The sequence below is a fragment of the Pezoporus wallicus genome, unplaced genomic scaffold (assembly GCF_028554395.1).
Source record: "Pezoporus wallicus isolate ANWC-B61680 ecotype Strahan unplaced genomic scaffold, APGP_CSIRO_Pwel_v1 scaffold_3294, whole genome shotgun sequence".
Classification (NCBI taxonomy): Eukaryota; Metazoa; Chordata; class Aves; order Psittaciformes; family Psittacidae; genus Pezoporus; species Pezoporus wallicus.
The window spans coordinates 7,080,159-7,104,115 of record NW_026635478.1 but is presented as its reverse complement, the minus strand read 5'-3'; the positions used below and the strand labels follow the sequence as shown (position 1 = coordinate 7,104,115).

At 42.2% G+C, this 23,957-nt stretch overlaps 1 protein-coding gene across 3 annotated transcripts in view; it reads left to right on the top strand.

Moving 5' to 3' along the window:
- ETV6 (ETS variant transcription factor 6) overlaps nucleotides 1-23,957 on the top strand; it is a 133,122-nt gene that overhangs the window by 103,877 nt on the left and 5,288 nt on the right. For all 3 annotated transcript variants that reach the window (XM_057426652.1, XM_057426641.1, XM_057426633.1), the window contains 3 exons: nucleotides 105-239; nucleotides 5,002-5,544; nucleotides 23,093-23,235. In XM_057426652.1, coding sequence (XP_057282635.1) covers nucleotides 105-239; nucleotides 5,002-5,544; nucleotides 23,093-23,235 — 821 coding nt within the window. The remainder of the gene's footprint in view (nucleotides 1-104; nucleotides 240-5,001; nucleotides 5,545-23,092; nucleotides 23,236-23,957) is intronic.

Below are 23,957 nucleotides of genomic sequence, written 5' to 3'. Positions count from 1 at the left end.
AAAATAGCACCCAGGAGCCATGAATTCATGCATCAGATGGCTAAAAGAGTCTTCTCAGCAGTATGCAGGTTTTCATTTCCTTTTTCCTGCTGTTTGTCTTTCAGGTGATGTTTTGTATGAGCTCCTTCAGCATATCCTGAAGCAAAGGAAAGCTCGTATGCTCTTCACACCTTTCTTCCACCCTGGGAACTCAATCCATGCTCAGCCAGAGGTCATATTACACCAGAATCATGATGAAGGTAATTCTGTTTCATTCTTATGGGACCTGCCATTATAGAGGCGAGTAGGGTAAAGCTGTGCGGAATTACGTCATTTTCTTGTGCCAAAGTTACTTAAATAAAGTTACTGTCCTCCCTTTGTCTCCATAGCTTTAGAACAATCAACTGGTCTAGGAAGTCAGCCATCCATTCTCCATTTATCTTCTGTTGTTTTGTCTTGTTTCCAAAGCCTGCTTAAAAGCTATGCCAGATGCAGATTAAAAAAATCTGGCATAGAAAAGAAAGTTTTATTGACCTCATTGACTCATTTTTCCTCATTACCAATTAGGTAGACAAAGATGCTGGGACTTCTGGTACCCAGGAGATGCAACTAGATGTAATTGTTTGCAGAGCAAGGGAGAAAGAAGGTAGCCTCAGAGAGGAATGTCTAAATCAAAGTCACTTCAACTGACAATCTGTCATCACATCGTGCCAGAGTTCCTGCACTCAGCTTGTCATGTTGCGCAGCTTTTGAGCTGCTTGAGCAATTCATGTTTAGAGAAGGTTTTTTTTTCTGTAGGTTTTCTCTCATTTTTACTATCAGAATTACTTGCTTAGGTCATTAGTTAACCTTCTAGTAATGTCCACACATACAATGGCTGTCAGAGGTGCTGAAGAAAAAACAGGTATGTTTGTGGAACTGCAGATTTAGGCTTCCTCTACTCATTATTGGTGCAGATCAAAATGCAAGTCTGCTTCCTTGAATGGAAACATTAAGGTTTTATTTTCTTTTAAAACATACATGCTAAAATAATTCTTAGTTTTCTCCAATAACAGAAAAAATAGTAAGCCTAAGCCTTTTAAAAGGTCCTTTCCATGAAAGCATGAGGGAGAATTCACTTTTTCAATTAAAAAACCCAAAACAAACCTCTAGAAAAAAAGTAGTGTTATTCCTTTTTCAAGTAAACAGGAGAATAGAAGTGAGTTAGGATATTGCCCTAGTCTCTGCTAACTGGAAGAAAGATGCACAGATCATTTGAAGATTCAACATAAGATTGCAAGAGAAGATTCAGAGATACTGTCAGACCTGGACAAGTTGCCCATGGCCAGCCTGACCAAACCAGAATCAAATGACACCAGCAAACCTTTGAGACTAAGCCAAGAGCAGAACAGCAGCAAGTGGGATAAGAATGCTCCAAAGTGTTTCCACACAGCTGTGTAAATATTTCAGATTGGAAGAGGGTGCTACAGTTCAGGATGAAGTTGAGTTGGCAGAGTTGTTCAAGAGACGGTTGCCTGGTGTATTAAGATAGGCACTTCCAGAGACCTTTACTAAAATCTCCATTTTTTGCTGAAGCTTGGCATTCACCCACAAATGCTTCCTCTTTAAATTTCAAACAGAAATGCTAGCTGCCCTCTCAGACACCCCTACATTAAAGATACAGAGCAACTTTCACTCTAGAGAGGATTTCACAGGGATGTTGAGTTGGCCTTTATGTGTGTCACGTAAAACCTAAGTCCTTTGCAGTTTAGTCCAACTTAAGTCAGAACACAGGATAATTAAGAAATTACTTTGATTTCTCCCACACAGTGCTCTGGCTGTTGATAGTACCACTGATTTTGTTTAAAAAAAACTCTGTCCTATTACTTAAAACTTTTCTTTATAATGACAAAAATCAGTTCTTGTTTTGCTGTGAGAGGAACTTCAAAACAAGCAGAAGAAACTACAGCTTCAATCAGAACATATCTATGCCAAGAATTTATAGGCAGGTGAATTTAGTTATTTTTGCATTTTGACGCTCCTTCTTTCTTCTTGTTTCACAGAGTCACTTGGGAGAAACTAGCACAATTAAGTTTACCATTTTCCATCAGCAGAATGCAGCTTAGTAAAAAAAGGAGAATGAATGTGAGAAGCAGAGCTTAACCCTGCTTAACTCACAAGTTGTAACACAGGTATCAATTGGCACAATTTTGAGTGGTTAAACTTCATAGGTGATGGATCTTTTTTAGAATCCCTCCTTACTCCAGTGATCTTTTCCATTTTCTTCTACTGGCTCTTTTGCCCATTTTCTAATAGACTTCAGATCCAGCTTCAAAATGCTTTCACTACAACCTAGTTAATCCAGAATCAGGTGAGACCAGCATTTGCATCTAGTAGCTTTTTACTAGCTTAAGCAAAGTGGGTTTGACTGTGAAATCAGTTAACAATGGTGCGGGGTATCTCCGAGATCCATTGGCATTGGCTTGAAATCTGTGCTGTGGGCATCAGCCTCTGTCCCTGTTAGAGGGATGAGCAATCGAGAGTGAATTACCTAATTCTCCAGTGGTCCTTCTGACACAGCACTGAGTCATTTGACGGGATGCCATACAGGAAGCTCGCACTGTCATTCCCTGCACTTCTTTTGTGGGTAAGGGAAGAGTGCTAATCTTTGCAATTGTCATGCCAGCAACTGCTCACTCTCAGAGTGAATGCAGCCCTACCCATCCCTATATGGGTAGGGTCAGATAGGTCAGCAGTTTTCCTGGGAGCTGAATTCCTTTTCTCAGCTTTCTCTTCAAGCAAAGAGTGTTGGTCACTCAGAATAAAGAGTCAGACTAATGAATGAATCTGTTTCTGTTGTGCTCAAATTGCAGTCATCAGATGTGCCAAGGAATGAATGTGATGAAGCTTTCATCCTGTTCAGGGTCATCTGCAGCAGTGGGACTGCTTGGAGCTGGGTTTTAATTGTTTTATGGTAAAAAGCAGTTTTGACCGTAAGGAGATTCTTTAGTTAAGTATTTAAAGAGAAGGACCTTGGAGGAAAGTGAACGCTAGTGTGTATCCATTTGTGGTTATTCCTCTTGCTGCTTTTAAAGAGTTCTTGGTCCCTACCTTCTCTCCTGTCTTGGTTCAGAATCACCGTGGTTTGGAAGCAGATAGGCCTGCTTCCATGTGGAGCTTCTCAGAGCCAGCTAATATTTACAGAGAGCTTGGTGGAAAGCACATCAAGGCATTCCTTTCTGTTTTCAGGATAGCTGCTCCCACCAGCCAAGGCACTTTAAGTAAGTAGGACAGCCAATACAATATTCTGGTCTATATTTACAGGCCAAGAATGATCACCGTGCATTTGAATGTACAGTGATGAGTGTGGATGGTCTGTAGAAGATAGGATACTGAGTAAGATTGTGGGGTTGGTTTTCTTTCTACTGTGGCAAAGAAAGGAGTCTTTAAGAAAAGACAGCCACAGAGGTATGTACAGTTGTGAATTAATTCCTCTTTGGAAACATTTGGGCTATCCCACATTAGGTGGCCACATTGTATTTAAAGCTGGTTGGGTTAAACCAAGAATAATATATAACTCTGGATTCTCATGTCCTCCACCTGTTTCACTGTGAGTACCTTAAATAGCTGTACAAATGCGTTTTTCTTGTCTGGGACCACAAGTGTGTGAGATGAGTATTCTGGAGCCATGTAGCTTCTGCCTAAAATCTCAGGGTTTTCTGTAAACTTTAGTACACTTGTATAGATGAACAGCCAGTTGAGTAGGCAAAAGGATTGGTGCCATGTCACTGCCTGGCTCTACATTTTCTCAGATCTAGAGTTTCTGGTCAGGCCTCCCCCTGGGTAAGTGCTGATCCTTCTGATGCCTGCCTGGGTTCTAGGGCAGTGGGAGCCCCCAGGTCTTCATCTCAACAGGGTCTTCAATGAGTATCACTGCTTTGACAAGAGAACGAGAGAATCTTTAAAGAGGATCAGAGCAAAAGGAGTGAACAAACAGGAGGCACAAATAGGCAGCTACTTGTTTGACATGTATGCAGCAGTTTCCTTCTCTTACCATCCAAGGCTTTCAATAAACAGCAGTGAAATTTGATCTTTGTTTTTCAGGTAAAAACCTGTTAGTCACTGCGCTCTGGTGGTGTTTTCCTCTTTGTCAGTAATTTCTCTAGTCAAAAGTGATGGCCTTAGCTAACTGAAAGTTTGCACTGTTTATGTCAGTTTGTGAGAGGATTGTTAGTATGTAAAGATGCTGACCTAGAACCGTGACTTATCTCCCCTGTACTGTTAAGGATCACAGCTGGGGAAGTACAGTCATGCAGAAGTGATTCTAGAAGTGACTCCTGGGACAATCCATCAGTAGACAGCACATACTAAGTAAAACAAGGTGAAAATATCCCTATTTGATGGTACATGCTCTTAATATCAAGACGGATAAAATTTAGCTAGTGTTTCACAAAGAGCTTCCTGTCAGTGGGCTTTTTGTAGATAACCCACTCCGTATTTCAGACTAAGATATTCTCCACCTTGACGAAAGCTTCTAACATCTCAAACTTAGTACCCAATGTTTTCCTGGAGACATTTTCCTTTTTTATCTCTGCCATCTACCTTACAGTGCTCATCATGGTACAATAACAGGAGCCACATGTAGAGACATGAATGGCAGGAGGTAAGTTTCAAAGCATTTGCACAGAAACACAGTACAGCTGAATCAGATCTTACTTTCTTTACGTATGTTCCAGTCAGCTACTCAAAATGGGATTTCTCTTAACACATTTCCCCAGGAACTACCTTTATGTGGTGGTGGAAGAAGATTGTTTTCATGGTACTGATCTCATTCTGTGTAGTAATAGCTATATCTGCATTTATATGGTGTTTTTCTGGGCCTCTGTAGGTCACACAAATAAAAACATTTCCAAGATGACAAGCAGTAAGTCAACAAGCAAACATTTCCAAGCAGTACCCAGTAAGTCCAGCTGGTAGTGTGACATTTAGATCCTACACCTTGATCACAATATAGCTGATCTGTAATTTTTTTTTTCTCCACAGATAGCTTTGTCCAGAGGCCCTCAAGACCATCCACAGAAACGGTCCACCACAACCCCCCAACCATTGAACTGTTGCATCGTTCTAGATCACCCATCACCAACAACCACCGTCCATCACCAGATCCCGATCAGCGGCCACTGAAGTCCCCTATGGACAGCACTATCCGTCGCCTTTCCCCAGCTGACAGGGTGCCGGGGATAAGGCATCAGCACGAGAACAGCCAGCAGGAGCCCTATCCTCTCTCAGTGTCCCCAATAGAAAACAACCACTGCCCGCCTCATTCCGAGGTGCTCCAGAAGCCCTCCAGCCCTCGCCAGGAGAACACCAGGGTCATCCAGCTGATGCCCAGCCCTATTATGCATCCTTTGATACTGAACCCCAGGCACTCCGATTTCAAACCACCAAGGTTGTCTGAGGATGGGCTTCACAGGGAGGTAAAGCCAATCAACTTGTCCCACCGAGAAGAGTTAGCTTATATGAACCACATCATGGTGTCTGTATCCCCTCCTGAGGACCATGCGATGCCAATTGGAAGAATAGCAGGTGAGTGACATTCTGTAGGCTACACCAAAGCTGACGCTTTTCATTCATACCTAACCATGCTGGGTATTAAGAGTTTGCCACTCTGTGACCTCAGGAGTTTACTGGCATTCTACAGGTTTCACCACATCTGTGGTTTAGACGGTTAAATATGATTAAGCCAGTTTTGTGGCAGGTAAGCAGAGGTGCAGAGTGACTTGCTTGTGACCACAGAACACGTAATTGGTATTGAAACATCTGTGTCCTGACACTGACTGTCTCTCTACCCACTAGCAAACCATTTCTTTCCCAAGATACCTATCTCCAAAACTTTGCCCTGCAAAGAGGTAGTTTTCCAAGAGTTGCATTCACATTGATGTCCAGTCTTACGGAAAGGAAAAAGTCCTCTGTTTGTGGCCTTTGAGATAATGCACCGTCAAGCCCACTGTTATGGAGATGGTGAGGCTCATACTGCCTCGGAGTCCTACTATGTGTCTTTCCTGTGCTTGTCACACTAGGATTATCCCCGTTTTAGAGAAACAAGGTTGCCTTTGTCCCCCACAAACCACAGGCATTGCCTCACTTTTGTTATCGTAAATAACTGACATCACAACAGCTGAATCAGGAAGCTGAGGTTACAGAAAGTGTTTTTTGTACTTGGAACTGTAAATAGGTAGGGAAAGGGGGGGAATGGGAATCCAGCCACTTCAGAAATAATGCTGAATGCTCCAGTAACCAGTGTCTTTGGAGAGATGTGAGTATGCACCACACCCAAAAACATTCCATGCATTTATGTCAGCAGCAAGCCAGTGTGATACCTAGCTGCTTTGGGGTATTACACATGTCCAGAGAGGTACTTTTTAAAACACCTTGTTCTTTTTTGTCCTTACATGCCTTAAATTTGTTACAGATGTGGTGCTGCCTTAGCTTTAATGAGGAAGACTTTTTATTTTCTTAAGACTTACCACTTTAAATCCAAAAGGTACATATCTCACCATCTAGTCGAACATCAAACACAGCAAGAGCTATGATCATTTCATATAATAGAGATAGGTAACAGAAATTAATCTTTTGATATTTTTGCCTGGCTGACATTTGTCTCTCTCCATTTGATTGTTATGCCCACACTATTCTCAGCAAGCTAAGAAATGTACTTAATGTTATGGCAGAGAAGATACACTACTGGTTGCATCACTGCAGATTTCCTTTCCATAAAGTACTACTGGAAGAGCAGTGGGTTGTTAATTTTTATTTTTCAGAAGGAAATGTTCTCTAAGAATGGACCCCTGGCTGAAAAGAATATAAGAAAAAATATGAGGAGTTGTTGGTGGTGTAGTTTTCAATTTAAATTCAGGAGTTTTTTATATAATTGGGAATCTCTTGGTTTCTACATGCTGTGCACTGGGTCCAGTGACACAAGCCCTGTAACTAGTACTCCCATGTCCTTTCCATCCCTGTGTTGCTTGCAGGGCAGCAGAGCCAAAGACCTTGGATAGTCAGGCCTAACACGGTTGCTTGGCAAATGTGTGTAGCAGTTTAAAGTGTTATACAGCTGTATTTGCATGCTTAGCTGCTTTCATTTGCAGTCTTGTGGGTTAGCTTAAACCCACCAGCATGGGTGGCATGTCTTAAAGAGCTGGTTAAGTATTTCATGCTAAAAAGACCTGAGGTGTATTCAAGCATTCAGTTCAGATGAGGCCAAGGGTTGGGTGATTACATAGCTGGTGGTTGCTAACATCTTAGATTTCTGCTGATAAATTTGCCAGTGCCTCATGTCCTTTAATTGCAAATGCCAGCAAACCTCACTTGCTGTACAGGCACAAGGTAGTGCTATTCAGGTTGGGTTGTAATGGCTCCTGAACTGTAGCTAGACTGTATGAGGAGCTCACAGGCAATTTAAAGGTGACAAAACCCAGATTACAGTGTAGACAGCCCGTGTTTCTTGCCTTCAATTTAGAGCTCTTGCCATTACATAATTTCTTTTTAAGGGCATTTGTGGTTTATGTTAGCATAATCTATTTTCCACCCGAGTGTCCTTACCTTCACTGACACTGCTGTAGTTAACGTGGAGGCTTTTGACCAACCTGGCTTGCCACTTTGATTTGAGGGAGATGAGACCATGAACACTGTAACACTTGGATTCTAAAAGATGTATTGTTATAAAGAGCCTTTTAAAAAGTTACTGGCATTATTTCCATTTTATGGATGAGGAAGACTAATGGGTTGGGTAAAGAAAAGGTTTACCAATAGTCCAGTGCCAGAGCCAAGTACTTATATGTTTATATGTAAGTATATATATGTATTGGTGAGAGGAGAGCCTTTACTTTCTACTGGCTTAGCTATTTGAATGCAGGTGGTTTTCATGGGTAATAGTGATGAGGGAAGCCCCATGGGCTGCTGGCTAAAACATTGGGCTGAGCTCCAAAATACATTCTATTCCCAGCTCAGATATTTTAAATTGTAAAAGGAATTCTTCCTAGACTTAGGATACCTCACAGCCTCATAAACCTGTTTACTTGTAGACAGAGTCTGTTTTTAAATGCAGCATGCAATTACTTGGTGGTGAGAAAGAAAACAATGTTTTCACTTCCTACTATCCACAAAGACAGTGTTTTCAGGTCAATCAATAAGGCTCTGGGCTTCCTGTCAGGCAAAATAATGACCTCTGCTCACCGTTGACAAATCTTTCCTACCTTTTTATGTAATATAGTTTCTCAAAATATTAATTTTACTGGTAAAGCACTTTCCCTTTTACAGCATAGAATTTGAAGTTGAAGGTCTTATTCTCTTTTCCTCTAAGGCCATTTTACACTTTTCTAGCAAGCAGAGGCATAAAGTATCTTTATGTTACTCATTAAGGTTCGATATATTATTTATCAGTGACTAGAGTAGATTTTTAAAATTACATTTAGCTATCTTCTTAACACAATATGCACGAGTCTTTTCTATAACATTGTCAGAACCAGAGGTCATTGTGTTGGAATGATCCAAAGGCAGACTTGCATCCCCTGTAAGTATGCTGGGCAAGGGTTAAGCTAACTAACTCAGGCATCAATAGTCATCTAGCTATGCCACCTCTTCAAAATATTAACAGTGTGTCAGAAGGGGAGTTTAGCAGGGCAGTGTAATGGACAGTTTTCCCCACTGAAACTGGTAATTCAAAGCAGCAACAGTGTTGGTAGTGAGCTCCTAACTTGAACTCTAGCAAGCAGGCAGCCTGTCTGGCTTACTTTTATCTCTCTAGTCCATCTTGGTTCCCCCCAAAGAGTCTCCAAGGATTTCACCCTGTGGGAAAATGAAAACTATTTTTTTTTCCCTGTTTTTTTTTTTTAACGCGGTTGCAGTTTCAGTCAAGACAGGGGCCTGAAATCAGCTCTTCTGCAGAATGGCAATTGAACTGCTAATGCACCTCTGACTGGGAGGGTTTTGTTATCAAACATGTTAGGACTTTGATATCTCATAAAAGGTACTTCCCCAAGGTACAAGGACAGGCAGGGGTTGTTGTGTTGGCAGGTGTTCCTAGCGTGTCATGACTGAGGCATGCACTGCAACGCTGGTGGAACCACAACCACCAGAAACCCTCACTGCGGCCATCCTGAAGTTCTGCTCCCATAGCTTTCCTTGGGAGCTCTGCTGTTGACTTCAACCAGGACAGTTTTTCACAACCAAATTTTATTTAGGTGTCAAAAATGTCCTTTTTCTTTCAAATATCTATGTTCACCTCCACCTCCCAGGACAAGCATGCAGGAAATCATCCAAATTAATATAATGGCATGCTAGTATTTGCCTCACTTTCGATTCAGTCGCTTAAAACTCACTTATACAATTCTGGATGTTCCTTGTGAGGGGAAATGCATCACTGAGCAGGTTCCTGGGATTTCCGGCTTGCTTAGTCATTTTCTGTGCTAGCTCTCTGGGACTGAAAGACTTGTTCACCAATCCACAGCAAATGCTGGTACTGTAACTTTGGGATATAGAGACAACTACCTCTTTTCCTCAAGCATTGCCCAGTGCAGATACTAACCAAATGATTTTATGAGTGTGAAAGGCAGAATGCCCTAGAGCAGTGGTACGTGCAGGTGGACTCCCCTCAAGGGCTCCCTGTCCTGTTGGAATTGAGAACCAATAAAACCCGCTAAGTTCCAGGTTCACCGTGTGTGTCTGAGGCAGACCTATGCCATTCGTACAAGCAGCTTAGGAGGATGAGCACTGCTATTCCTCTGCAGAGCCCCACCCTGCCTGCTGCTTTTGGTTCTGCTCTGCATTTGTGGAGAGGGTAGTGTAAAGTAGTGTAAAGGCAGGCCTGTTGTTGTCTCTTGGTGTGCTGTTTTATCAACTGGGTTACCTTAGCAACTGGGCTGTATCTGACTTTATGAGCTACTAGATTTGTTTCTTCCCCTTCAGAAGTCAAAGGAAAAGCCAGGTAGTGTTTAAACTAGTCAGAGGCACACTGTCTACCACTGTATTGGTTTGGCCCATAAAACTATTGACTGCTGTTGGAATGAGGACAAGCAAGATTCTTACCCTGCCAAAGTCATGAAAGAGATCTACATCCAGCTTTGCTTCTGACTTGCCTCAGCCTTCCTGTGCCACGCATCCAGAGAGTACAGGGGCGTAGCATGAGCACCACATATTTGTAGTAAGACATGTATAAGCAACTTCTCAATAAAAACAGTCTGATGGCCGAAACTGAAAATGCAGGTCCCCTGGTAAGAGTGCATCAGCTATGAATGACTCACATTCTACTAAAATCTACAAACCAGCACTTACGATGGGCGTAGGCAATGTGCTAGCTCTGAGCATGGGGAAATCTTCCACCCCAGAGCTCTGTTAAGGATGGTAGTTTGGTTCCTTTGTGTGGGGAGGGAGGCTGGAGGGGAAGCAGAATCAAGGATTCTCCTCCCTCTTGAAGAACTTAATCACTTCTCATAAGCTTGTGTGGGAAGGGAAAAGACAGAAGGGGTTATTTGAGTGAATATTTCCACCAAAAAAAGCGCAAATCAACTGATGTGGCTTTTTTTTTTTCACTTTGGACTTGAGCTGGAAAGCTTCTTTTAGAGGAGGTTAAGAAAAACGAACTCAGCTGATTGAGGAGTTAGATTTGTAACAGTAGACATTTAGAGCTTAAACATCACAAGGCACCAAACCCATGGCACCTTGGTCAGCAGTTTCTCCTCAACTTACCCACTAGGACCAGAGCCCCAGTGCCCACATTTGCTCCAGATATGTTGATGTGACATTTATGGCTGTGTCAAGTTGTAGGATGGTTATTTTTTGTTAACTGACATACCAGAAAAATCCTTCATGCAGATGCAGTTACACCACAGTAGTTTGTTTTCCTTTCTGTACAAAATAGCTGTACAGGCACAGTTACAATGCAATTACATATGTTGGGAGGTAGAGAAGGTGAGTGGGAAAGAAGACAAAATCCAGTTATACTGTATTGTAAAGGGGGTTAAAACCAACAGCTAAGCACAACTCAAAAGTTTTGCAGCAGCTGTTAGCTGTTAACCCTCACAGAAGGGCTGGGGAGAAAACATGGGAAAGATTGTACCAGGTACTACTGAATGGCATTTAAAGAATAATATAACCATCAGGCACAGTCATATTGACTATTCACAACTGATACCTTATGATAAGGTCACACATCTAGTGGATGAAGGGAAGGTGGTGCCTGAGTTATTCCAGATTTTAGTTAGGCTTTTGATACTGTCCCTCACAACATCCTTCTGGACAAGTTGTCTGTCTGGTCAGCAGCAGTATTCCTCAGGCCTCTTCAGGGGCCAGTCATGTTCAATATATTTATCAATGACTGGATGCAGGTGTAGAATGCACCATTAGCAGGTTTGCTGATAACACAAAACTGGGAGGTGCTATTGACTCTCTTGAGGGAGAGGAGCCTTTACAGAGGAATCTTGATAGATCGAAGCATTAGACTGTGATTACTGGGATGAAATTCAACAGATTGAAATTGTCAGATCCTGGGCCTAGAATGGAGTAATGATGAACACAAGTATACACTGGGAGAGGAGTGGCTGGGGAGCAGCCCTGCAGAAAGAGGTCTGGGAGTGCTGGTCAACAGTAGACTGAATAGGAATCAGCAGGGTACCCTGACAGCCAAGAGGGCAAATCACATCCTGGGGTACATCAAACACAGCATCACCAGCTGGTCAAAAAGAGGTGATTATCCTGCTGTATTCAACATTGGTGTGGCCTCACCTTGAGTGCTGGGTGGAGTTCTGGGCCCCTGAAGGTCCTTGAACTTGTCTAGAGGAGGGCAACAAAGCTGGTGAAAAGCTGGAAGGAATGTCCTACTAGGAGTGGCTAAGGATTTTGGGTTTGTCTAGTTTGGAGAAAAAGAGATGCCTTGAGCGCTCATGGCTCTCTATAGCTGCCTGTGGAGGGAATGTGAAGAGAGAGGTGCAGAGCTCTTCCCCCTGGTAGCCAGTGGCACAATGTGCAGGAATGGTTCAAAGCTGTGCAAGAGGAAGTTTAGACTGGATGTTAGGAAGCATGTCTTTACAGAGAGGGTTGTCAGAGGCTTCGTAGCTAGACAGTTGATGCCCCATGCCTGTCAGCATTTAAGAGGAATTGGAACACTGCCCTTAATAACATGCTTTAATGTGATCAGCCCTGAATCACTCAGGCAGTTGTACTATATGTACTGTATGATCACTGTAGATCCTTTCCAATTGAAATAATCTATCTAATTCTGTTCTATTCTAGGGGATGCAGCTTCTTGTTCTACTTAATATTTAGTGTTAAAAATACAGTATTATCTATCGGCTCTATTGTGCTGCATTCCCCACCACAAAGAGTTTACTGTCCAACAGACAAGGTAAATATAAAGAAAGGAACAGCATGCAAAGGTGAAAGGTGTTGCTGGTGAGAGGTGAGAGCGCTATACTGCACAGAAAAAGAAGTCATGCCATACATTGTATCAGTAGCTGCCATCTGACCAGTCCCTCACTCAGAATCATAGGTTATATTTACTTCTAGATACTAGTGACTAGTAATGCCCTGTGTTATGCTATAATACCTCACACTTGCAGGTTCCAATTTAAAAACAAAAAAATGTATTAGCCAACTTAAAATTGGAACAACCAATACCCTGCACTACTGGTCAGTCTGGTATCTCCCTGTTTTTTTCCTTCACTAAACGCCTCATCATGACAGCAACCCAAGCTACCTGTAAACTTAATGAGGCTGGGTACATAATGTATACTGAGCTATCTGCTGCTGGTTTTGTCTGTTGCAGTATTTAAAGCTTGTTGTAATGTCTCTGTGATACAGACGCTTCTGTTTTGACCCGCATTTTTCAGGTCAAAATTTTTCATGGTGGTGGTTGTGAGTTGTCTATGTGTGTAAGGCAGTAAGCACTAAAGGTTTTAGTGGTAAAGGCTTGAGTCTAATTCCCTCATATAGTCATTTAGTGGTTGGTAAGTGACTTTATTCCAGGATGACAAGACTGCTTTGTAAGTAGAAGCCATCTTCTACCAGTCACTTAGGTGGACAGGAATGTCCACACAGACCTGCTGTGGCACTTGATACTTGGAAAAGCCTACACCAGTCAGGTTCCCTGTGTGCATCAGCCCTTACTATCAAGGGCTTACTACTCAAGCTTACTATCCATCCCATAGTGTGCATCACTGTTTCATTCCTTACTTTTCCCCCTTCCAAAGTGGCATCATGAGTTTCACTGCAGTGAATTCTTACCTAAACTGAAAATGATTGCTGTATCCTCCTTTGCAGAGGACCAGTGCTGACAAACCAAGCTATAGCAACTTAGCTTTTGCCATATGCTTCACGGTTTTTTAGGACAGCATTGCTAGTACCATAGGAGCCTACCTCTATGTATTCCTGAGACTGCTACGACCTTCTTCACCACTGTCATAAGGCACATTCCCAGCAGGGTTTGACAACATTGTAGTGACTGGTGGGCTTCTGAGAAGCACAGACTTTGGGGTCAAATGTGACCAGACAATCTCAGTAGCTGAACAGTTACAAGTTACAGCCGGGCAAACTACAGGCTACAGAAACCAGAACAGTGGTTCGCTTTAGCCTCACAACTTTAGTAAATTGTAATTGGTGGGGGTTCAGCGCCTGCTTTCCAGGCAGCTTGCCCTCCTTGCCATAGCTCATACAGACAGATTGGAGCCTTGAAAGGGCCTGAGACTCTCAGTGTAAGCATGGCCTGTCGTTTCCATTTGGATATGACAACGATAATGTCACCGGGCTTGTTTAATTGCTTGCCCTTGCAGTCATGTGCACTTTTACATTTGCACTATATGTCACTTCTATTTCAAGCCCCTTGTGGAAAGCCAGACTACTATAAAGAGACTGAAGTATAGATGAGAGTCAAACTCAGAGTTCATAGGAGAAGTTTTCATTATAACCTTGAGAGTCATCTTAACATGGCATTAACAATTAATTTCAGCATGAAAGTGCTCTTTCCCTGCCAATTTAACTAATGACACTCAAGCACTAGCTGAATAGCAATAGCTTGGAGATGTGGTTGTAGATTTTCTGTGAAGTGTCTTGCTTTACAGGTGCCTTCATTCTTATTGCACAGTTACAGGAGCAGAAATTGCAGTCAGGGCTTGTTCAGGTCCATTCAGAAGCCTGGACTAACCACAGGAAAGCTCACTCATTTAGATTTCATCCTTATTACTGCAGCATCTATATGCCATGACCAGACAGATGGGTAAGTGGGCTCAGAGTACCTCAGTCTCCGTTGGGGTTAAACACTTGGGGGACGTTAAGCACTTTTTCAAGAAGCTTGACTTCTAATGAAACCATGTCACTCATTTTCTCTGTATATTGCACACTTTCTTCAGGCTAGAGTTGTGCAGGTAATGAGATTTTCTTCTACAAAGCAAACTTGCATCACTTTGAACCCTCTTAGTTAGACCAGGAAAATACACCGTAGTGTTGACACTGCACTCTTCAGAGACAGGCCTATTTAATACTTTAATACTAACCAGTTAGAAGTAGCATACAAAAGTTTGCATCTGTTTATGTTAATTCAAATGCACACCTTTAAAGTGGTAAGACTACAGTTTTCCATCTGTGTTGTGTCACAAGATACTGGAGATTCTTACATTGTGAGGTCAAAAATTATTACTCCTGTTGGGAATGCCTTTGGTGTATTTAAGTCAGTTCTGCTTTTTGCACTTCTCTGAAGTACAATTCAAAAGATAAAGCTTCATCTTTAATTCTTAAATTCCCATCATTGAAGTGTTTGGCCAGTGTAACAATGTTAGAGTGGTTGTGGGGTGTTTGTAGGATGTGCATGGGAACAGGCAGAGGTCGAATTACTTTCCCTTTTCCTAGTCATTGTCCTTCATGGGCAGTAAAGGTGAGGAAAAGCCACAGGAGGATCAGATGGAGGTATTAGCAAAATAAATGAAAGAGTGCTTTCTAGCACTGTAGTGGAGCAGCAAAAGAACACCACTTGAAACTAATGCTGGAAATTCCTGTCTCTTTGGTGGGGATGAAGGGATGGCGCAGGAAAATGGGACAGGATGGGGGGGAAGGAAAGGACATTTTAAGACAACAGACTTCAGCTTTCATCTATCAGACTGTCCCTGACCTGTCCATTACGTATTCTTTGTGATTTGAGTGCTCTTCTCTACAAGCACATGAGGGATATGAACCTTTTGGATCATTCTTCCCCATACAAGCTTTTTTTATTGCAAAAGACAGAGCTTGCCCTCATCTTGCTGTGTTACTTTTCCAGCCTCTCAGCACAACTGTTAGCAGCACAACAGTCTTGGGTTTCTGCTGTCCTTCTGCCTGATCTCCCACTCGGCACTTGGGTACAAGACAGAAGCAACATGCAACTGTTGTAGTGTGTGATCTGGCAACCTCTTTCCTCAGCCCCAGCTTGAATTTACAGAGCTGAGCAAACAGTTGTCTGTCAAGAGATTTTCCCACAAGAAACATTGGCTTTACTGCACCAGTTTACCATCCTGTTTCCAACTGCAGCCAACATTCACAGAAAGAAAACTTCTTCCTCAGTAATCTGGACTTGGATTACCATATAGGCATGAGCAAGACTGTTCCATCTCAGCATCAATGCTCCCTCAGTCCTCAGAGCCTTTTAACCCCTTAATCATGAGACTTGGTTACTTTTTTCCTGTAGTTTTGTCTGCTAAAATAAGTATGTCATAGAAGTAGATAGATACTGAGGTTGGATTTGTGTCTCAACACAGCAGTAATCCTACTGTAGCGCATCTTTCTCAGTGTGCTGTCTGTTGGTTTCCCAATGTGTTCATTTTTTGCCATGGAATAGGTTTTCAGCAAGAATACAGGAGCTGATTTGCTAAGGTCCAGCCATATGTCTTTCCTCTCCTTTGCACCAGTTTTATTTTTCCTCCCTCTCCATTGATGTGATGGGAGCAAGTGAACTGAATAGTCCTCACTGTACTGCTGAACACATTACAGCCAGTCTGCTGAACTTCGTGCATCAGTTGGAAAGCCCAAAGGTCCATCTGGCTTTCCAGAAGGCTCTGCCTGTTGCACAGCTAGGATATGGTTAAAATGCAGTTAGAGCTCATCTCCACAGCAAGCCTAAACCAAGTCAGGAGTTCTCTCCCGGTCTTTTATATTTCCTATACAGCAGCCTTTGTGATTTCTTGGTTCTGGCTACAGTGTAAACAAATCCAGGTAAGTACTGTGTCTTCTCAGAGACTTACTGACCTTCTCCAGCAAGAGGGATGATCACAGGCAGTAGGCTGAGCAGGACCTTCTGTGTCTCTTTTCCCTTTTCCTCCCGTCCTCACCTGGTTTGCTGGAGGAGTCTGCCACCTTCTTTTTGCTGGCTTTAGCATTGACTAGGTCTTTCTGCATGCACATTCAGCTCTCAGACAGCAGAAAGACAGCTGGTATTTTTTGCAGGGTTTATTTTCTTCTGCTGAGTGATTTAAGTCAGCTCATGGAGAAATCTTAACAGCAAAGCCACCACAAGGTAAGCAGCAGGAGGAAAGGAAGATAAGATGAAAGGGAGATCAGGACCTTCTTCTCACAGCAGCTATGGCCAGCTCAATTTCAGCAGTTCATCATTTTAATACCATGAGCATCACCACGTTAGCTATCTCAACCACACTTACGGTGTGCTTACAAATCCAGAGTACCAGAGAACTTCTAGAGAAGTAGTGTTCATTAGTCTCTGTTGTAAACAGCCATTGTTCTTCACTGTGAACAAATGCAACTGAAGCACAAATCACCTTGTAAAATAAATGGGCTTGAGTTTGGGAGAACTCTTCAGCTGGTAGAAATCATAGAACCATTGAAGTCAGATGATATCACAGTAGAGAAATTTTAGGTTAACCTACTCAGCAAGGGGTGAGGCCTCAGCTGGTGTCAGAGGGAGTATGACAACATTGCTTCGGCATGATCTTTTCCTCTGTGAAGCCGTATTACTTTCTAAGTCAGTCCTCAACGAGACCGAACCTATTTCACATAATGATCTTCAGTGCAAGATGCGGGTGGGTCTCGCGAAACGTTTCTGTGGTTAAGAGAGGATTTTGGTAGCTGATACATGAGCAGGGCCAGCTCTGATTCGGCCCCATGGGTCTCTCCTAAACAACAGGGGGCTCAGATGCAGTGTGTGTTTCAGGAAATGTTGGTGTGCATGGGGATGTTATACTCTGAACAAAAGAGGTTTTTACATGTGTATGCCTATGCATGTGTAAACATTATTTAGTCTAAGGGAGCACACATGTAAGACCTCTCACTACTGCAGCATCGAAACAGTCTTAAGCAAATGACATTAGAGAAGTCATTCGTAATGGCTGGACAAGTGTCAAAATACTAGGAACCTAAAATCTATATTGTTTATAGATCATTCTGAGATGGTATTTCAGTTCTAAGGGAGATATGCATTACTATCATATAGCCATTAGGAAGTGTTTATATGCCAGTCTTCTTTAGATGTATATTCAGAAGACTATGTCTATAAAGGATATATGAAATCAAGAGTCTATAATACATTCTTCTGCTCCCACAGTGTCTATTTGACTATCACAAGGGGGTTTTAATGGCAACATTACAGTTTCCCCTTTTTTTTGTAACATTATTGAAGCAGTGCTGTAAGTGTGGGCAGAAAACAGAGCTTTTCAGCCAGAGAAGAGAAACTGAGTTTTACTATGCCAAGGAGAAGTGGCTGAGACTTGGGTGATTCTGCCTTGTGAAGGGACAGCTTAAATCTAGAGTGAGGAGGCAAGCTTGCTGCTGTTAGGGAGGAGAGATTTCTTCCTACTTCTCAGACCCCAGCCACTCTGTCTCCTCTCCCTCATCCTCTCCAGAGACGTGCAGCTGCCTGTTTTTCTTGTGCCTGGTGTCAACCCTAGCAGCTAAGCAGCAGCCAGGGGACTGAGTGAGGAGGCAGCTCCCAAGGCTTTACTTTAGGTCTGACAACATCAAGACTGTACAATACATGGCTGTTATTAGCAGGAGTGTGCAACTGCTGCCTCATGCACATGTAGGGCAGTGTTTATGGGGGACATCTTGAAAGCCAGCTGAGTACTCTACACTTTATCACTACCTTGTGCATAACTACAAAAATCTCCCTAGGAGCAGTAGTTGCAGCCAGAAGGTTGTAGGCATGCCTCTCCATTTGAAGGGACAGTTTGCTCTAATTCCCAGCTAATGATGTAGTTTAGTCTTGCCCAGTAATACAGTTGTGAAAATGGTGGCACATGGAAATGCCAGCTTTTAGGACTCCTGCCCCATTCGTGGGTGCTGTTCAGGGTGCTGTTCACTACCCTCCCAGTTTGGCTAGGTTGTTTGATACCACATCACCTTAAACCCTCTCAGTCCCAGCTCTGCACAGCTAAATCCCTTCACCATCAGATTGTACAAAGTTCAATCATCTAAGTTCACTTTCCTGTAAAAAAGTACATGTGTGTGTTAGGGGGAAGTGATGCCTCCGTGTGTTAAAGAGACAGACTTGCTTTCTAAGTAAGCTTATTTTAGCCAAAAGGCAGGAAATCGCTGCACACCCAAACAATTTAGGTACCAGCCCTGACTCAGCTCCCCTATTGAATCTCACACTTCTAAACTTACTTGGCCTTAGCAATATCCACGTGCTTTCTTGCCATTGCTCACTAGCAGACACACTCCCTGTGGAGTGTTTCCCCATGTGACTGTTCCTTTGGAGGCCGCCTGACAGCCAAGGAAGTGATTGAGTTTTCATGGAGTCATTCACACCACCCGGACTTTCCTCAGAAAAGTGATTTGCACCTAGAAAACAACCATCCACATGCAAGTCCGTGCTCCATTTCTCCATCATTCCTGAAAATGTATGCAACACTTTTGACCTTCCTGGAGGATGCAACTTTCTGTATTGTCTTCACCAACCTTCTGTAGAATTGCCTCTTTCCTCAGTGGAGAAGCTCCTTTTAATAGCATTTTCTAGCATTGCCTCTTCTTGGGTTTTCATCAACTTCATTGTCTTGCAGTCTGCTCCAAATGGGCTCTACCCCACATTCATTACAGTTGCAAAGAGTTACCAGCAGTCTTTGACCTGTAGTCTCTATTGTCCTATTAAAGATGATCTCTACTAGGCTAATAACGATGGATTATTTGGTTGCTCCCACTCTTTCAGCCATCAAGACCCCTCCAGAACCTTATGGGTCTATACCTTGCAATCTCTGGAGAAAGATACCCAGGATGTAAATCATTTGTTGTTAAAAAAACAAACCAAACCAAAACCAAACACCTGAGTGCCTATACTCAAATTCCTAAAAGTCTCCCATGCAAAACTTGAAAGAAGTCAAACTGATTTAGGTACTCTGCAAACAGAACTCATATATTTAACTAAATTGTGCTGCCAAGCATCAGCTGGTCCATGATGACTGACAGTGTGCACCCTCATAGCTCCCAGCAGAGATGAGAAGAAAGTCAGTGAGCCTAAATCTTTTCCACTGGTGTTTAAAGCTGTTGCTTTTTATTTCCTATTTGCAGTGGCTTGAGACATGTTACCACTATTGCATTGAAGCATTCCAGCTCTTTAAATTATTGCAACTCAGTCGTGTATCTAAATTTGCTGCTAGAGAGCTGTAGCTTTTGAAGACAGGTTTGTAAGTGGTTGTAGAGCCAAGCAGAATTTTCCAGAATTTTCAGTTTTCTTGCTGAAGCAAACAGAGTTGTGAGATACTTGGTGGTTGGGTATTTTTGCAAATACCACCAGCCTACTAAATACCTCTGCAAGTCTGAGCAGCTCAGTCAGTTTAGAATATGGGATGGAGCCCTTGATCACTTAGGACTTTTCTTGTGAAGATCTCAAGATGCAGATCTGAGTTCTTCTCCTTTGAGGAATATTTATATTCAAGTTTAGCCTGAATCCATTCTAAAAATTAAGTGAACAACAGAAAACAAATCTGCACTTGAATCCTACCTGTTCTTAGAGTCTGAAGCTCTGTTGTTAGTCCAGTAATTTGCCACCCAGATATCTTGGGGTGAATCTTTTGTGCTTTCTTGTTTTTGTGAAGGAGAAGGGTGCAGTGTGTGTGAGTGTATGTGTGTGTGTGTAGTAATGATAGGTAGTGGAACGTAACGAAAGCCATTAGGTTCAACTAGAAGTTACTTGCTGGCCACACTGAGGTGAACATGCAGCCCTAGCGCAATGCAGTGCACATTGTATGTGCAATTCCAGTCAGCTGTCAAGAAGCCATCAGCTCCTTGAAACTTTTCCAGGGGCCATGGTAGAGAGGATATTAGGGGTCTGCCATCCCCATCAGGAAGACTTATATTTATAGCACTGGAAATTTTCTAGAGCATAGTTACAGTAGTACGCTACTGATTAAAAATAGCGTAACATTGCAAATAATGAGGTGAAAGTAAAGTTTAGGGTAAATCATATCTCTGTGTAAATATTAGCTATAAGTTGCTATAATTGGAGAGTGTCTGTCCTGGGCTTCACATTCAGGACTGTGCCAGAGCTTGACATTGACTTGCCTCTGCAGGAGCTCCATTCCCCCAGCTGAACCCAGGGAGAGCCACTCCTGCCAGGACTAACAGCAATGGCAGAAGTAAAACCAAATGACTGATAACTGGGATGCCAGATTCCTGCAGCACTCTCCCAATGGGGCCATACACCAGCCAACCACCTCAGCAAACTTTCATCACAATCCGAAAGTGCTGTTTCAACAACAGACCCACAAGTCCTTCCTCTCTTCCCTCAGATTTCTAATAAATTCCTGCCTTGGCCAAAAATATGTCTCATTTTTCCTTCACAAATATCAGCTAAGTGAATGTTTTCTGATTTGAACCTGCTCCCATCAAGACAGACCTTTCTTGCAGATGAGGTGGGGCCAGCTTTAGACCCACCACCAATGTTTAGGCCAGTACTGCCCAGTGATTGCCATGGTGATGATTCACTGCTGATCTAGGGAATTGCATCACCTTTACGGTTGATTTTAATAAGGACTGCATAGAAAGAAAGCATGGAGATCTTTAGGAAAAGCTGGTTGAGAACAGTGAATTCAGCATGAACCATTGACCTAGTCTGTACAGGTTTTGTTGCTAATTATCACAGATTACATGGGATGATGGGAAAAAAAGGTAGTTTTTGGAATGCAGGAATATTACCAACTCTGATCGGCTGATAAAATATGCAGTTGGGAGTCAGAGAAGGAAACTAAAGAAAAAGGAAAAAGATAGATAGATAGATAGATAGATAGATAGATAGATAGATAGATAGATAGATAGATAGGACCCAAAACATAATTCTTTTGTTGTTTGGGTTTTTTTGGGTTTTGGTTTGAATTAAGATTGTTGCATTAAAAAATCAGTCTATGTACAGCCTTTCATTGTGAGTTGTGGAATGAAGTGTCAAGGAACTACTTACATGGCCCCTTACTACCCTATTATCTGAGCACTTCCCCACATTATTAAAAGGCACAAAGCAGTAGAGCAATATAATCTCCCTTCCCTTGTTCCGTATAAATTAAATTTAGAAAAAAAGGGTTTTTTTCTAGTACATGCATGTCTAAGAGACTAAGTGTATGTGTTTGTGAAAGATTATTGATGGAAAGGTGATGGAAGAGCTGTGTTTTGTGAATTTGTGAGGGGAAAGATGACAGAAATTGAGACTTTCTATTTCATGCTCTTCTACAGGCCTCCTGCATGGTCCAGGGAAAGTCACTTGTACCACACCGCACAAGGGGTTAGCTGCAGCAGTGTTTGGCATTGCAGCCAGCTACCTACTTGATATCTGCAGCCACAGAATAGGTGACTGGCCCACATATGTGACTTCTGATGGGGGAACAGGGAAAGGAAGGCTTCTCTGCATTGTTCTCTGTAGGACTGGTAGGGAGAGTCTATAGTAAGGGCACTGGCAAAGTAAGCTCTGTTTTAGAGACAGTACAGGTTTCAGAGATACTCTGTACAGTTTGAAAATGGAAAAAAAATCCATAATGTTAATATCTCTAAGCATTTCAGGTATGCTCATTAAATGTGTTACTCATATCCCTTTTCAAAAAGCATTTTATATTCTCATATGGAACATGTCATCATCCCTATTGTAACACATTCCTAACCCCAGACAGACAGACTTGAAAAGGAAAGACGGGCTAACAAGAATCCAGCTTTATCACCTAGAAGCTGGATGTCTTTGGTTGCCTGCCTTTTACTTACCTACTCTTAACAAGTCATCTCTCAGAGATTGGTATTTCTTTCAAAGTAAAATGCAACTGTAAGTCCATCTTCGGGATCTGAACAGTTGAGCTATAAAACCCCTGTTGTTTCTGACAACAGCAGAACCCCCAGCTCTGTGCAATTCACTTTACATATTTCATAGTTGCCAGTTATTATGCTGTGCTGTGCACACATACACTGCAAGCAGGAAGTAGGAGCAGCTCAGCTCTTGGCTTCCTCGATCTCAAGAGACTGCCATGAAAGTGAAAAACACTAAACTAAAACCTAAGTATCTGTTAGACCTTTAATTAGCGACCTAAGGAGTGTTTGCCAAGAGGAAATTTGAATTCAATTATCCAAATAGAAAGTATATAACCTCTCAATAGCACTCAAGTAATTACAATACTTGTTTTTTTTTCTCAGAAACCTTAAAAAATAAAACAAAAAGCAAATTAAAAAATGGTAGATTTTATATCGTGTGGAGTATACAAAGGAAAGCTGTAACACTGCCCATGTTTTAGACGTATTAGGACAGAAAGGGACAGCCTCAAGCAAGGAAGAGCAGGCTGCAGGATTCTTGATTTCCTCAGTGAAAGAGCCAGCAACATCATCAGGGCCAATAGTGGTAGTTTTATGTGCATCAGTACAACAATAAACACACAACTAAGATGAGCAGGTCATCTTATACAGCTTTTAATGTGATAAAGATGCTCAGTTAGTGCCAGAAGGATTGGGATGCATGAGAAGAGGCTGTATATTCCACTGCCTTTTGCAAACATTGGTCTATACCAACCAAGCCATTTCAGACTGCAGCAGCTGTTTCAGCCCTGATCCCAACTGTCCTTTCACTGAACATCCACCCAAAAGTTTCCAGAATTAGTCCCAAGGAAAAAAAAAAAAAATCACTATTTTCTTGTTCCTCTCTTCACAGACTGTAGATTGCTTTGGGATTATGTTTATCAGCTGCTTTCTGACAGCCGGTACGAAAATTTCATCCGATGGGAAGATAAGGAATCCAAAATATTTCGGATAGTGGATCCCAACGGGCTGGCCCGGCTGTGGGGAAACCACAAGGTAAGGAAGCAATGAAGTTTTCCTCCTGCAGCACTCCACTTCTCGTAACATCATAGGATTCACTTATAAGCAAGGGGAATAGGAAGAAAGCATGTGCATATAAACTACTGCTGTAAAGTTATAATCTTTCATTCTATGCACATTAGAAATGTAAAGCATCCAGCCTCGAGCACTAAAACCTACCTTTCATATACAGAACCTGGTGGTTTGGTTTAAAGGCATTTACCTATAAATGCATTTAATTATAAAATTACAAGGAGTGCAAGAATTAACGGTCCTTCTCTCTCGAGGCACCTCATTTCTTCGCAAAACCTGACGCTAAGGGTGTTGTGATCAGATGTAGTCTGTATATTATGTCTCAGTAGGAGCTTTCTCTCTGTGTTCCTGTCTACACCAACATCCAGATTTCACACACTGTCCTGTGACAGACACTAAATGCTGCAGTATTACGTATTTTCTGTTGAGAGTGTAATTCTGCTCTGTCCTCTGGAAAACAGTTACTGATTTTTGCAGTTTGGGGCTGAGTATGTATGGATTACATATATATGTATATATATTAGTATACATAGCCTAAAATCTTGATAAGGTCAAGATTTTCTCCTGTGAGTCAGTGCTTACAAGAACATCTGTTTTAGAGGTCTTGAGCTGCAATACTGGGAATGGAGAGTTCAGATTTTACCCAACCTCAATGCTAATAATTGGGCCTTGCCATTATGTCTCAT